Source organism: Pelophylax lessonae (assembly GCF_965119305.1).
Source record: "Pelophylax lessonae genome assembly, chromosome: 2".
NCBI classification, from domain to species: Eukaryota; Metazoa; Chordata; class Amphibia; order Anura; family Ranidae; genus Pelophylax; species Pelophylax lessonae.
In genome coordinates, this window is record NC_138769.1 from 286776319 (window position 1) to 286793178 (window position 16860).

Sequence of the window (16860 nt, forward strand, 5' to 3'; positions counted from 1 at the left end):
GGGTTGCTGTTCCATTGTGTTGTAATGCCGCTATTAGAATATGGGTAAGGATGGTATGATATGAGTTATGGCATGATATCAGGTTTTACATGGTTACAAAGTTTGTGAGGTTGAAAAAAGACATCAGTCCATCCAGTTCAACCTATGATGTGTGTGTGTTTTCTGTTAACCGTACATTGAATACCACTGTATGTTGTCTTTAAGGTGCTCATCTAATAGTTTTTTGAAACTATCGATGCTCACTGCTGATACGACTGCTTGTGGAAGAGAATTCCACATCCTAACTGTTCTGACAGTGAAGAACCCCTTACGTATTTTAAGGTTAAACCGTTTCTCCTCTAGTTTTAGTGAGTGGCCACGTGTCTTATTATATTCCCTTTCTCTAAAAAGTTTGTTCCTTATGCTAGGGTCATCACCAGTACAGTATTTGTACATTTATATCATATCCCCCCTCAATCGTCTCTTCTCCATAGAGAATAAGTTCAGGGCTTGTAGTCTTTCCTTATAGCCGATGCCCTCCATTCCCCTAATTATTTTTATTGCCCTTCTCTGGACTCTCTCCAGTTCCAGCACATCCTTCCTGAGAACCGGTGCCCAGAACTGGACAGCATACTCCAGATGTGGCCGGACCAGAGTCTTGTAGATTGGGAGAATAATCTCTTTATTTCTGGAGTGAATCCCCTTTTTTATACATGCCAGTATTTTCTTGGCTTTGCTTGCAGCGGCTTGGCATTGCATGCCACTGCCAAGCCTGTTGTCCACTAGTACCCCCAGGTCCTTTTCCATCCTGGACTCACCCAGAGGTTTCCCCCCCAGTGAGTAGCTTGCTTTCGTGTTTCTGACGCCCAAGTGCATTACTTTACATTTTTCAACATTACACCTCATCTGCCATGTAGTTGCCCACCCCATTATTTTGTTCAGATCCGCTTGTAAGGTTTCCACAACCTTCATAGAAGATATTGGCATGCTTAGTTTAGTATCATCCGCAAATACTGAGATTGTACTAGATATCCCCTCCTCTAGATAATTTATGAATAAATATAACAAGATTGGTCCCAGGACAGAACCTTGGGGGACCTCACTTTCCACACCCGCCCAATCCAAGTACTTCCTATTTATCACCACCCTTTTGACTCTCCCCTGGAGCCAGTTCTCTATCCAGGTACTCACCCTATGGTCCATACTTACATTCCTTAGTTTGTACAGTAAGCGTTTGTTGGGGAACGGTGTCAAAGGCCTTTGCAAAGTCCAGATACACCACATCCACAGGCTTACCTTTATCTAGGTGGCAGCTCACTTCATCGTAGAAGGTTAATAGATTGGTTTGGCAAGAAAGATTTTTCATGAATCCATGCTGATTACTACTAATAATACCGTTTTCATTACTAAAGTCTTGTATGTGGTCCCTTAACATCCCCTCCAAAATCTTGCAGACTACTGATGTTAGGCTGACCGGCCTATAGTTACCCAGGATATATCTCTGCCCTTTTTTGAATATTGGTACCATGATGGCTTTTTTCCAATCAGCTGGCACCATACCCGTCTGTAGACTATCCTTAAAGGTCAGGAATAATGGTCTGGCAATCACCTGGCTGAGCTCTCCGGTCCCGGTGATTTATTTATGTTAAGTTTCTCTAGTTTAGTTCTAAGTCTATCCTCTGTTAGCCATAGGGGTACTTCCTGAGGTGTATTATTTAGTTTAGCATTACAAGCTGGGTTAGTGTAGCCCCCCGATTCTTTTGTGAAGACTGAAGAGAAGAAATTATTTAACACTTCCGCCTTTTCTCTGTCTGCTGTGGTCAAATTTCCTTTGTCGTCTTTTATGGGGCCAATGTGTTCTGGCCTCACTTTCTTACTGTTTATATACTTAAAGAATTTCTTGGGGTTCTTTTTACTCTCTTCCGCTATATGTCTCTCGTGTTCTATTTTAGCCGCCTTGATTTAGTCTTTACATATCTTATTACACTCTTTGTAATGCTTGAATGCTGCCAATGACCCCTCAGCCTTGTATTTTTGAAGGCCTTTTCTTTAGTATTGATATGCATTTTTATGTTGGAGTTTAGCCACCCAGGGTTTAGTTTTGCTCTTTTAAATGTATTTCCCTTTGGAATGCACTGGCCAATCCCTTTGTTAAGTATGCTCTTGAAGCACTCCCATTTTTCCTCCATGTTCTTTGTTCCCAGGGTTCTATCCCATTTGATATTTTCTAGCAGAGAGCTCAGTTTTGGGGAATTGGCTCTTTTGAAATTCAGTGTCCTCATATTACCCTTGTGTTTCCTATTACTCTAATTAATACTGAAACTTATTGACCTATGGTCACTGTTTCCTAAGTTGCCCCGTATTTCTATATCCGTGAGCAGGTCTGTATTGTTAGTAATCAGTAGGTCAAGTACCACATTGTTTCTTGTCGGTGCATTCACCATCTGATCCATGAAATTGTCCTGAATGCGCGGTTCCTTATGCACAGTCTATACCTGGATAATTAAAGTCCCCCATTATAATGACATTTCCCATCCTTGCTGCCAATCCTATTTGTAAAAGGAGGTCCGCCTCCCCCTCCTCCCTCTGGTTTGGGGGCCTATAGCATACGCCCAATATTACCTTCCTTATAGTGCTTTCCCTTTTAAGTTATACCCATAGGGATTCTGCCTCGTCCATAGCTCCATTATTAATATCCTCCCTCATATTTACCTGTACACTGTTCTTATTATACAGACTTACCCCTCCCCCTTTTTTACCTTCTCTATCCCTGCGATAAAGGGAATACCCCTGAATGGTCGCCAGCCATCCAATCATGAGAGTTGTCGAACCAATTCTCTGTTATCCCCACAAAATCTAAGTCCTGCATATCCATGAGTAATGAGCGGTTCTAACCCCATTGTCTTTTATACCTCTCTCCTAATCATTTTGTCACTGTCAGTCTTTCTCCCTAGAACAAAAATAGATATTTGTATGCTTCCACATGCAACAAGGTAGAAATTATGTACCCAAGCAATGACATCTTCTCCAGGTATAATTGCAAATGAGTGAACAGATGAGTGACCAAGGCGCTAGGTCGTAAATTGACAAAGTTTATTAAAAGTAGCAATTGCTCAACTTGCACTTGAGGTCTTTGAACACAGCTGGAGAGGTGAGGATAGATACACAGGGAGCAGCAGCACGAACTTGAATGAGCAAAGAGCTGGATGGTGCAGCTTTCATTTCTCGTCATGGTCCGTGCTGATGAGTGGCCTGCATTTCTTGTCACGAATAGGCTCACCACCATCTAGCTCACTCCAGTTCTTACTGCTGCTCCCTTTGTATTTGTCCTCACCCTAGAAATCACAGGGCCCCCGTACAGCCTACCCCCCCCTCTAGTGATTGGGGCCATTCTCATCTCCAATCAGCTCTATGGTTAGATAATTGAACCACCGGCTGCTTAATGGTGGGTATACATGACAATATTCCACGTATACCTAAAAGTATTTTAACTGCAGTGGTAAAATCAGCCTACCACAGCTGCTGCCATCAGAGGTATCCGTATATGCTGAGCGCAAACGCTGTTTGTGTCAGAATATATAAAATCAGTGTGGCAGCTGACGGGTACCTGCAAGAGAAACAGGTTAACAAAAGAAAGAAAAACAAACAAAGTACAGTAAAAGTACAGTAGGAAGAGTAGAAGAACATAAAAATAACTGACACAACTGTTTTTGTGTTTTTATTTCATATATTTTTTTTTTTTTAACACTTTTTTTGTGGACTGCAATTTTCCAGTTTGGGTCTCTCCAAAATGTCGATAGCCATCGAACATCTTTTGAGACCCTGTGTTTGTGTGCCCTACACTGTGCAATGCTGTACCCTACACTAAAGCTCCACTAGTGTATGATAGCGACGGAAACAGTCCCTGATGCAGAGACCAAGTTGGTCAGGACAGGTGGGACAAGAATAACGGGTGTCACGCCTAAATCCGTGCCTGCTACAGACACGACATCTTCTTTGGGCGTGTGTTTGGGTAGGGGTACGCGGCAGGACATTCGGAAAATGCCTCTCATGCAGCCGGCTCACTGCATCTGGAAGGGGAAGTTGGACAGGAACACCTCCTGGGTACAGGTAGGCTTCGATGATCGCTTCCTGGAATTCTTGGAAGGATCCAGTTCGTCCTGATGCCCTGTATAGGACAAAGGCGTTCAGCATAGCCAATTGGAATAAATAGACAGACACTTTTTTGTACCAGTGTCTGGCTTTACGGCAACTAAATACGGCGCCAAAAGTTGGTCGTTAAGGTCCACCCCTCCCATATTAAGGTTATATTCGTGGACACAGAGGGGTTTCTCCATAACGCCAGTGAATGGAGGACAGAACGAAAACATCCCGTGTATCCCTCCACTTCACTGCAAGCAATTTGTCCATTTTCAAGCAGGCTCTCTCCCCCGACTAATACGGGAATTTACAAGCTGTTGGGGGAAGCCCCGGCGATTAGGTCGCACGGTGCCACATGCGCCAATTTGTAACCAATATAGCCACAATTCACTCTTTTTGGTTATGCCCATGTTGAGGGAAAGGCCCAGAAAGATTTTAAAATCGGGAACTGTTATAGGTTTCCAGGCAAATTGTCTGGCAAGGGGCGAATTTGGGTTGGCGGCGATGAATTGTTGTGCGTATAAATTTGATTGATCCACAATAGATCCGAAAAGATCTTCCATGAAGAACAGCTCAAAAAAATTCAGGGACATAAAACCAGCTGTCTCCACGTGGATTCCAGGTTGGGCAGTTAATGGGGGAAGTACTGGCGCTGTAGTATTAGTGGGTTGCCAATTGGGATATGCGCATCAGGGAGGGCACTATGGGCTCTACGGGCCTGTTTTCGAATACGCGGTGGCTGCGGGCCACTGCTTGTGCTAGCCACCACACCAGCTTCAACTGCACTTATGGGACTCGCCTTGTCACCAAGTGTTACTGCAGTGCTGGTTGTACTAGGTCCAGGGTGTACTAGGCCGCTGGCGCTTGCCAGGCCACCAGAAAGATGAGCGGCACTAGTACCGACACTCTGCTCCATACGAGCACCCTGCGATTCCTGCATCTCAACAACTCCAGAATGGGGTCGAGTACACCTGGGTCTAACAGGGACCCATCTGTCGTCGGAGCTATCTGTCAGGGAGCCGCTGCTGTCATCAGGTTCGTATACTGACCCTGATTCTGCCAGTGAGGCTTCCCCATCGCTCTCATCTGACAAGGTCAGTATACTGTAAGCCTCTGCACTACTGTACCAACGTTTGGACATTTTAGTAACTAAATTTACCGGTACAGTAGTGTGACTCACAGGTAATAAAAGCACCTGGTTGTCAAGGACTATTTCAACCGCTACCAAAAATAAACTGCTAATGCTAGCAGGGATCAGGCCTGACTCTGCTAACACAGCGGTTTTGTGTGTTGTGTTTTTGGTAAGTGACAGTAATCTATTGATTACTACACTTGCCTGGGTGGGGTGGGCTGGGCGGAGGGGTTAAATGCAGGTGCTGGCAGGAATCAGTGCTAATCGTGCAACTGCGTTTTGGGAACCCTAAACTATGGGGACGGTAGTATAGTTCTGATCTGATCATATTGATCTGTTCAAACACTATACTAGTAATGGAAGTGTGTGTGTGTGGTAATCAAGGGGTTATTTCTAACTATGCACCGGGGATCTGCACTATTTTAGACTGATGCTAACACTAGCTAATGTCATCTGTGTCACTAATCATAGTATTTAGAAAAAAAACTGAACACTATAAAAGTGACACAGTGACAGGGCAATGAAGGGGTTAACTGGGGGTGATCAGGGGATTAAATCTTTATTGGGGGGGGGGCGGGGACCCTAAACCTCCTTGGGACAGAAACTAACTCGCTAGCGCTAACTCAAGTCACAATCACACTAAAACACACACTACAAAATACAATAAAACACTATATTACGTGTGTATTAGTGTGCAATGTGACAGGGGGGAAGGGGTTCACTGGATGTGATCAGGGGGTTAAATCTTTATTGGGAGGGGGTGGCGAGTATCCTAAGTATAACAGGAACGGCGGCAAGCACTAAACCTGGTCACAAGTCACACTTATCCGGGTATATCGAAAATGCTATATAATGTATACAGTATGTGTTGTGACAGGGGGTGTAGGGGTGATCAGGGGGTTAAATCTTTATTGGGGGTGGGTGGCGGGGACCCTAAACCTCTGTGGGACAGATACTAACTCCCTAGCGCTAACTCGAGTCACAATCACACTAATAGAAAATACAGTAAAACACTATATTACTTGTTTATTAGTGTGCAGTGTGACAGGGGGGAAGGGGTTAAGTGGGGGTGATCAGGGGGGGATCAGGGGGTTAAATCTTTATTGGGGGTGGCGGGTATCCTAAGGATAAAAGGAACGACCGCAAGCGCTAAACCTGGTCACAAGTCACACTTATACGGGTATATAGGAAAATGCTATAGCTATATACTGTATACAGTGTGTGTTGTGACAGGGGGTGTAGGGGTGATCAGGGGGGGTTCAGGGGGTTAAATCTTTATTGGGGGTGGGTGGCGGGGACCCTAAACCTCCGTGGGACAGAAACTAACTCGCTAGCGCTAACTCAAGGCACAATCACACTAATAGAAAATACAGTAAAACACTATATTACTTGTTTATTAGTGTGCAATGTGACAGGGGGAAGGGGTTAACTGGGGGTGATCAGGGGGTTAAATCTTTATTGGGGGGGTGGTGGGTATCCTAAGTGTAAAAGGAACGGCCGCAAGCGCTACACCTGGTCACAAAACTTACTTTTTCAGGTATATAGGAAAATGCTGTATGCAGTGTGTGTTGTGACAGGGGGTTTAGGGGTTAACTGGTGGGCGATCGGGAGTGAAATGTGCCTATCTAAGTGTGTATGTATGTGCTTGGTGCAGTACTCACAGATGTGCTCTCCAAAAAGGATCATGGGAGGGGAGAGCAGGTCTTTTCTGAGCCTGTGTTTACATTACACAGGCTCAGCATAGAATCTGATTGGACAGGACCGATCAACAGGTCCAGGCCAAAAATCATTGGTCTGGACCTGATGACTGATCGGTTCTGAACCCAATCAAGCCATCAGCGCCCCAGAGCGGCGGGAATGAGCGACGTAGCCCTACATCGGTTTGCCTGTAGGGGGCTGACTGCCGCAGTAAATAGTCGTGCGGCGGTCGGCAAGTGGTTAATATATACGCGTCCTTTCTGGTACCTTTTTTATTTCTTAATACTTTCACTATTGGCGACTGCATTATTAATATGAAAAGCTGTTTTAAGGTCTTCCATAATAAATTTCACCCAATCGTTCTAGAACTACTAGTGAGTCTATATCCATCAGCAAGATTGCGTCTATGTTTACAATCTCATTTCCTAACAGGCCTATATCCATTGGCCGCACCCTCCTAGTAATGCATTAGGCTATATTAAGACATTCTTTATAAATCTCCGTCCTCCCCTGAAGAAGTCATGTGATCCGTGACGTAACACGTAGAGTGTGGATGGAGAATACTGGAAGAGACGCTGGTACTATCACGGGCGGTCAGCCTGAGCCATAGCTGGACTTATTTGTCCCTAATTATTCATGCTTTTGTTTCAATAAACAATGGATTTTACTACACTATGAGAGTTTCCTTTTTTTCCCTTTACATGTCAAATTCGGAGATAAGTGATTCATAAGATTCCTGAAATTATCGGCAAGGGCTGACACAATACATTTTGGAGACAAGTATTGAGCACATCTAGTGGTAAAAAATGAGTATGACCACTTTATGGATTTAACATCATTATGTGCGTAATCCAAGTGTATTAGAGGTGAGCTGCTAGGATGCACAGTGGTGCCAGTTGTCTACACTGGTGAAGGGACACATGATAGCACATACTAAGGACTTTTTTTGCAATACGTGTTATTGAAGATCACAGTCAAGCTTGTTGCTTTTTGCACGTGTGCACTTTTCTTCACACAAAGTGACACACTAGCTACCTTCTAAGAAATGATTTTCTATTTTTGATGTTTTTTTAAATATTATAATTTTTTGTGCTGCACATTTTATCCCTATTTTACTTTTGCACTATGCACTTTTAAGATTATTCTAAAAGTTTACACTTTATAGTTATATTATGTATTTTTATACCAACTTGCCACTGTTATAATAATGTTTAAAACCACATATTTAAGCAGCCATTCAAGGGTTTACTTAGTCGCAGAGGATTAGCGTCTAAGTGTTAGCAGAAATCCTATATTTATTAGATCTTGTTCTATTTTCCATTTTTTTTCACCTTTACACATACTGATAGCACTGAGAGTCTTCCATATCAATCCTCCTGGCTGACAATCCCCCATTTCGATGGCGAGGAGGTTCTGTCTGGAGCGGTGCCTGCCTAGTTTCTGGTATGGTGATCTGGTAATCTGGTATCCCCCCATCCCACCCCCCATATGGGGTAGCGTGGTGGGTTAGGATAGTGACTGGAGCTGGTGTGCTGCACTGCTTAGGTGGGGGGGTTGTACCGCGTGTTTCAATGATCATTTGTTTCAATAACCATGTGTTTCAATGGCCTGCGGCCATTTTTCATTATTCTCGCATGCTGATAGAGCGCCGGCCATGACAGAGGAGCCTCTGGGCAGCGATTATGGCTGTGGGAGCTCCTCCTTGTCCCCTGGTGTTGACGCCTGAGTTTTTTTCTTTCCCCTTTGACGCTGCACATGGAGCAGTGGTATCCTGGTGCAGTGCTACTCTGGTGGGGTGGGGAGTCTGGTGGGGTCCCTTCCTCTGCTGCCGGTTGTGGGGTACCTTGCACCTCCCATCCACGGCTCTCACCCCTCTGAACTTAAAATCTCCAACGGCTCTCAACTCTCTGCACCTAGCACCCACCATCCACAGCTCTCACTCCTCTGCACCTAGCACCTCCCCATACACAGCTCTTGCCTCTCTGCACCTAGCACCCCCAATCCACAGATTTCACCCCCTCTGCACCTAGCACCTCCAATCCACAGCTCTCACCCCTCTGCACCAAGCATCCCCCATCCACAGCCCTCATCCCTCTGCACCTGGCAGCCCCCCCCCTAATCTACAGCTCTCACCCCTCTGCACCTAGCACCCCCACATCCATAGCTCTATTCCCTCTGAACCTAGCACCCCCCCCATCCAAATCCACCAGCTGCCAGGGGGGCTTTTGTTTTTTGTTTTTTTTAACACACAGCAGCACACTCCCTGCATTGGGGAAATCAAATGTCAGCACAACAGGGAGGGGGATTGGTACAGTGGGGCAATTACCTTTGTCTCTCTCTGCAGCAGCTAAAAGATGGAAGGAGGGAGAGAAACCAGCTTTCGGCTGCTGCAGAGAGACACAGACACAGGGCAACGTTCTGTAATTGCCTTGCCGCACAAATCCCCCTCTCTGTCCGGGCCCCCCTGTGTGCCCGGGTCCCCTACAGGGGGACCAATGGTACCTCCCTATTGGCGACCCTGGTTAAAGCTGAGCTCTAGGCAATTTTTTTTCCCCCCATGCAGTAGGGCTGTGTCCACACTGCACAGGGTAAACTGCTTGTTTTTTTTTCTAGGGGAGAGAAGAGCAGAGATACAGTATACTTACCTAATCCTCCAATGCTCCCGGCAAAAGACCAATCCCTGCAGTTCCTGTCCCCCTGTAGTTTAGCAGTCTTGTGCGGTGTCCATTCTCCTGTATGCAAAATTATAACCCATGGTATAGACTTGCTACTGTGCTGTATCTTTTAATGAACATCAAAGATAGAGGTTGTACAATAAGTATATAACAATTCAATTTTTTTTTCCAGGTTTTAGACATTGTAAGGAATACTATTAATGATGAAAGAGTGGAACTTTCCGTCCTGAATTCATTTGATCCCCTTCCTATTAGCCCTCATGACGAGTCAAACTTTGGTTACCAAATACTACAGCGAACCATTCACTCTGTGTTTTCTGGAGTGCCAGTAGTGCCAGGTATGTTTTTTTTTCTAAGATGATAAATTCAACATGCGGTAAATAACAGTTCGGGCCAGCCTAAAAAAAATAAAAGATACAGGTATACATCACTTCCGGTTCCGGCACCAGCGTGGCACGCAGTGCGTTCCAGACCTACTGCTTACTTTTATCTGCTTATTGTTATCTACTTAAATTTGAGTACCTATACCTGCAATTTTTTAAAATAAACTATTGCCATACGGTATCACACTATGTGCCTTTTCCTTATCACCATGTGTATACATGTGTATATGAGCTGTCCCGCTGATTGGTTGATCTCACTCTGGAGCATTGGAGCTTCCACTCATACAGACAGGACCCCACCAGGACCTTATCATACCCCAGCCATCCTCTTGTATGATTCCAGACACACCCTGGCACTTTACAGGGACCCTCCAGCACGTTTATCCTAGGACATATAGAGGGAGCTAGGATCCTCCTGAGGGACCACCATCTCATTTATATACCCGCTCTGTACCCCTGTGTGGGGTGGGTATTTCTGGTGAGTGGGCTACCTATCATAGGGGTCACCAAGCACCTCGCCTTATCACCCACCACGGGATCACCGGTATTGTGTATAGTTACACGAAGAAGTTTGCCACTTTATTGAATATATTGGCCTTCAAGAAGTATAAATCAGAGGGCACAGTATCGACTTTCGAGCAATACAAGGAGGCAAATAAGAAAAGTAAACAAGAAATCAAGATGGCTAAAATCAACTTTGAGAGACAAATAGCGGAGGATAGTAAAAAAAACCCAAAGACATTCTTTAAATATATCAACAGCAAAAAAACTAGGGCAGAGCATATTGCACACATAATTAACAATGATGGGAGGATGGTTACAGAGGACACTGAAAAAGCAACCGTGCTGAATGCTTTTTTCTCGTCAGTCTTTACACAGGAAACGGAGGGGTACACTGACCATGACTGTATGGTTAGTAGTAATACACAGGACTTGCCACTATGGCTAACAGAGGGTGAAATCAGGGAAAGGCTGGATAAACTCAACACAAACAAATCACCAGGCCCGGATGGCGTACATCCGAGAGTACTCAAGGAACTCAGTAAGGTTATATCCAGACCACTGTTCCTGATCTTTGCTGACCGTATTAGGACAGGAGATGTACCAGGGGATTGGAAGAAAGCTAACGTGATTCCGATATTCAAAAAGGGCCAGAGGCATATCCCGGGAAATTATAGGCCTGTCAGTTTGACATCAATAGTATGTAAACTTCTGGAGGGGATGATAAGGGACTATATCGTAGAGTTTGCTAAAGACAACAACATCATCAGCAGTAATCAGCACGGGTTTACAAATGGGCGTTCTTGTCAAACCAATCTATTAACATTCTACGAGGAGGTGAGCTGTGAGCTAGATAGGGGGAGACCAGTGGATGTGGTGTACTTGGATTTCGCTAAGGCGTTTGATACAGTTCCCCACAAGCGCTTAATTTATAAAATAAGGTCTGCAGGTATCGACAGCAGGGTTTGCTCTTGGATACGGAATTGGCTTAAAGGGCGTGTCCAAAGAGTGGTAATAAACAGCGCATACTCAGACTGGTCTGAGGTTGTAAGCGGGGTGCCCCAGGGCTCAGTCCTGGGACCAACCTTGTTCAATTTATTCATAAACAACATTGAGGTCGGGATCAGTAGTTCGATATCAGTTTTTGCAGATGACACAAAATTGGCCAGAGCAATAACTGCACAGCATGAAGCAGATATCCTACAGAATGACCTGGACAAAATTACAGAGTGGGCAACGACATGGCAAATGAGGTTTAACGTGGAGAAGTGTAAGGTTTTGCACTTGGGGACTAAAAACATAAAAGCACAATACACATTAGGAGGGGAACCCTTGGGGGAATCAAAAATGGAGAAGGATCTGGGAGTCTTGGTTGATGATAGATTAGGCAACAGCATGCAATGTCAAGCGGCAGCTGCCAAAGCCAGCAGAATATTAGCATGCATAAAGAAAGGGATGTATTCCAGAGATAAGACTATAATCCTTCCACTTTATAAAACTTTGGTCCGACCGCATCTGGAGTATTCTGTCCAGTTCTGGTCGCCAGTCCTCAGGAGGGATGTGTTGGAGCTGGAGAGAGTCCAGAGAAGGGCAACTAAACTAATTAGGGGATTGGAGGACCTTGACTATGAGGAGCGTCTACAATCGCTCGATTTATTCTCCCTGGAGAAGAGACGTCTGAGGGGGGACATGATAGCAATTTATAAATATCTTAATGGGGATCCCAGCTTAGAAAAAAAGCTGTTCATTCAAAGGGATTGCATGAGGACTCGAGGGCATACAATGCGATTAGAGGAGAAGCGTTTTAACCTCAGGCAACGTGGGGGGTTCTTTACTGTTAGGGCTACAAGATTGTGGAATTCTCTACCACAAGAAGTGGTTTCTGCGGGTAGTATGGTGGCTTTCAAAAGACTCTTAGACTTACATCTCAAGGATTAGAACATTCAGGGGTATGTGAGATGATTACAGCCACACACACCTACACAGGTTGAACTGGATGGACTATTGTCTTTATTCAACCTCACCTACTATGTAACTATGTAACTATGTATGTATTAATTTTTGGACATTTATAACCACCAAGCCATCTTCCTATCATTTAACATTTATAGTCACTTAGTCACCTTTAAATCTATATCCCGTTACTTTATTCACCATTGATATTTATACTCACTGAAGTCACTGTTGTTGATTATTACAGCATCACTTATCCTTGTTTACAGCATATTTTACCTAATCATTTACCAGCACTGGTCACTTTATGTCCACATGGTATGGGCACTTATGCACTTGCCACTTGATTGAGCATCTGACATAACAGTATTTGCAGTTTCTTGTATATTTATTATCACTTGGTCACTTTATATATTATTTATTATTTATTTATTTTGCACTGGTATTCATGCACTTGCCACCATATTGAATATTTGATATAATAGTGATTTATCTTATATATATATTTTGCGACTTTACATTATTTTATACTTATTTGTGTTTATAGCAGTGTTTTATATACACTTTTTATATTTTACAAGTGCACACATCACTTACAGGCATCTATATACTAGTTATTTATTGACTAATACAGTACATAAGTTAATTTCATCTTTTACTCATATTTATCATACATATCATTACATATATATTTTTATTCTCATTTATATCATCACTATTAGGCCGCGCCAAATCCCACACCTTCTTTCTATACATATATAGGCCCTGCGATTTGTGCTTGGGGACCTATTTATGCTTTCATATGTAAAAAAAAAAAATGTGGTCAAGCTTACCATCAGGTTTATTCAGGAAATAAAACAGCTGATATGTAAAGTATGGTAACTCATAGCAGAGTCTGAAGGTTTTATGAACGATGAATACTATTAAATGCTATGGTTACTTCACTTTGCATCATGTTGTGTGTTTAGTTTCAATGATTTTTATTAGCATGTTGTGTGTTTAAATACACTTGTGAAAAGAAACTCATGGCAAGGTGGGCCTACAAGCTTGTAGGCTCACCTTGCCAGGAAAATGCTAGCTGCCTGGTTGTCATGCAAATCTAATGGTTTTGATGCTTTCTGACTTGCTTGCCTGGAACAGCTCATAAGTACCTTATTCTTATTTCACTTGCTGTTAAGTTCAGTGTTTCAGAAAGTAGCAAAGCTAGAGGCAGCCCAGCAAAATCATTTAAATCAGGTGCACTTTTTTATTATTTAACAGCAGTCCTTTGCAGTTTGGATCCCCCAGCACTACAAGGATTGAGGCTAGGTTCACACTGGTGACATGGCATGTGATTCGCACCACATTGCTGTGCAGATCACATGCGTTGTCTGTGCAATGCAAATTCAGCCATACAGTTTGGCTGAATTCTTATCGCATTCAGACCAAAAGGGTGCAGGACCCTTTTTTGGTCCGCACTGGAATCAGATCACATGGGTGTTCACACTGCGATCTGCAAACTTATCTGGGGGTGTACTTAACTTTCTAGCGACACCCGCAGCTGTTCGCAGAGTGCAGTGTGAATTGGCTGCAATTTAGATGCGATGTGGGAACCAGCATAGGAATTGCATAGATTCCCGCATCACATATGTGTGAACCTCATTCTAAAGGCTCATTTATCAGTGGGGGAAACATAAACAGCAAATGTAATTTACTGTACCTTATGCTTCACTCCCCCAGTAGCTGGTGCTCTCCTTTTCTCTCCAACAACAGGGGACGTAGGCAGCCCTCAGCATCCTTACTTAATACTTACTTACTGTTCAGCAGAGCACCAAAGAAAAGCAATAGGTGAGGCTCCCCTTGCTTTAACATTTGAGTTTACGAAGAGTTAAAGTGTATGTTACATAGTTACATAGTGAGTCAGGTAGAAAAAAGACACAAGTCCATCTGGCTCAACCAATAAAAAAAAAACCCTCACCTTGTAAAACAACCCATTCATTTTCAATAGAAACGGAAGGTAAAACATTTGTGTACAGACATAAAAAAACATTATAAACCCTTTTTTCTAGAAGTGATCACATACCCTCTGTTCTCAGGTGTTTAAAGACTTCACCCAAAAGGGGCCGTTCCGCTTTAACCACTTCCATACCGAGTCATGTAAAATGACGTCGGCAAAGTGGTTGTCTAGATCCGGGCCGCCGTCATATGACGTCGGCCCGTTCTAGCTGCTACTGCGCGCCCCCGGCGGCGCACAGCGGCGCGATCAGGGATGAGGCTCGTCCCTCGGACATAGCCCATCCCTGATCAAGGTAAACAGCCAATAGAAATTGGCTGTTTACCACGTGATCGGCTGTGTCAATCACAGCCGATCACATGAGCGGCTCCAGCACGAGCCGCTCGTTCTCTCTGCAATGCGCGCCCCCGGGGGCGCGCAGAGCAGCGATCGGGCACGGGGCTCGTCCCTCGGACAGAGTCGATCCCCGATCTAGGTAAAGAGCCAATGAAATTGGCTCTTTACCACGTGACCGGCTGTGTCCAATCACAGCCGGTCACAAATGTCAACAGAGAACACGGTAACTAGCTGTCACCGTGTTCTCCTCCTCACACACTGATCCTGTGTGAGGAAGAGAGTGTGGTAACAGCTAGTTACCAACTACAGTGCACCCCAAACACACTGATTGCCCCCCCCCCAATAAAGAGCACCTGTCACTAGCCCATCAAAGTACCCGAGTACCTGTCACCAGCCCATCAGGTACTCAGATGACAGGTACTTGGGTACTCTGATGGGCTGGTGACAGGTATTCGGGTACTCTGATGACAGGTACTCTGATGACGGATACTCTGATGACAGGCACTCGGGTACTCTGACGGGTACTCGGGTACTCTGATGACAGGTACTCGGGTACTCTGATGACAGGTACTCGGGTACTCTGATGACAGGTACTCGGGTACTCTGATGACGGGTACTCGGGTACTCTGATGACGGGTACTCGGGTACTCTGATGACGGGTACTCGGGTACTCTGATGACGGGTACTCGGGTACTCTGATGACAGGTACTCGAGTACTCTGATGACGGATACTCGGGTACTCTGACAGGTACTCGGGTACTCTGATGACAGGTACTCGGGTACTCTGATGACGGGTACTCGGGTACTCTGATGACAGGTACTCGGGTACTCTGATGACAGGTACTCGGGTACTTTGAGTACCTGTCAACGGAGTACCCGTCATCAGAGTACCTGAGTACCTGTCACCTACCCATCAGAGTACCCGAGTACCTTCCACCTGCTCATCAGAGTACCTGACGCCTGAAGTACCCGAGTACTTGCCGCCTGCTCATCAGTACCCATCACTACTCATCAGTACTCATCAGTACTCATCAGTACCTATCACGTATCAGTACTGATCATCAGTACCCATCAGTACAGTATCACCTATCAGTCAGTGAGTACTACTCATCAGTACCTATCACCTGCCTGTCACCTGCCCATCAGAGTACCCGAGTACCTGTCACCTGCCTATCGGAGTACCCGAGTACCTGCCACCTGCTCATCAGTACCTGAGTACCTGTCACCCTTCATACAGCCACCATGTCCAAGTTCAAAAAGGTTTATATACGTCCTCCGTTTAAACCTAAATACCGGTGTTATGGCAGCAGATAGCTGCCATAACCCTGGTATTTTTTTAAACGGTGGACGGTTGGCTTTCCGATAAGGGTGGTCCCAGCGGCGGATTCGCCGTGGGATCACCATTCCGGGATGGCGGAAGAGGCGCCCCCCCCCCTCCCGACGCGTTCCGGTCCTTTTCCCCGCTTACCGGACCCGCCGGCAGCGGGGAAAACGATCCGGTCCCGAATCCTCACAGACAGGATGTCGAGTGAGGGCAAGCTTGCCCTCACTTGACTCTATGGTCTTGGAGGACCGGAGCTACGGAAAATGTTGTTGCCTAGCAACCGGTTTAAAGGTCCTTTTTTTTTTTTTTTTCATTTTATATTATAATTATTTTTTTTTTTTTTTTTTTTCTATCTTTTAGTGTACTTGTGAGATCTGAGGACTTTTTGACCCCAGATCTCACAAAAAAGAGGTCCTGTCGTGCCTATTTCTATTACGAGGAATATTTACATTTCTTTTAATAGAAATAAAAATGATCAATTTTTTTTTTTTTTTTAAGCGGTGTAAAAATAAAAAATAATAAATAAAATAAATAGTAAAAAAAAAAAAAATTAAAGCGCCCTGTCCCCGATAGCTCTCGCGCAGAAGCGAATGCATACAGAAACCCCGCCCACATATGTAAACGGTGTTCAAACCACACATGTGAGGTATCGCCGCGATCGTTAGAGCAAGGGGAATAATTTGAGCCCTAGACCTCCTCTGTAACTCAAAGATGGCAACCTGTAGAAATTTTTAAATTGTCGCCTA

General features: G+C 44.6%; 1 protein-coding gene across 1 annotated transcript in view; it reads left to right on the forward strand.

The window, feature by feature from the left end:
* Window positions 1-16860, forward strand: part of PM20D1 (peptidase M20 domain containing 1) — a gene marked incomplete at its 5' end in the record, with an annotated part of 305608 nt that overhangs the window by 254275 nt on the left and 34473 nt on the right. The window contains one exon of the mRNA XM_082244535.1: window positions 9797-9962. Coding sequence (XP_082100661.1) covers window positions 9797-9962 — 166 coding nt within the window. The remainder of the gene's footprint in view (window positions 1-9796; window positions 9963-16860) is intronic.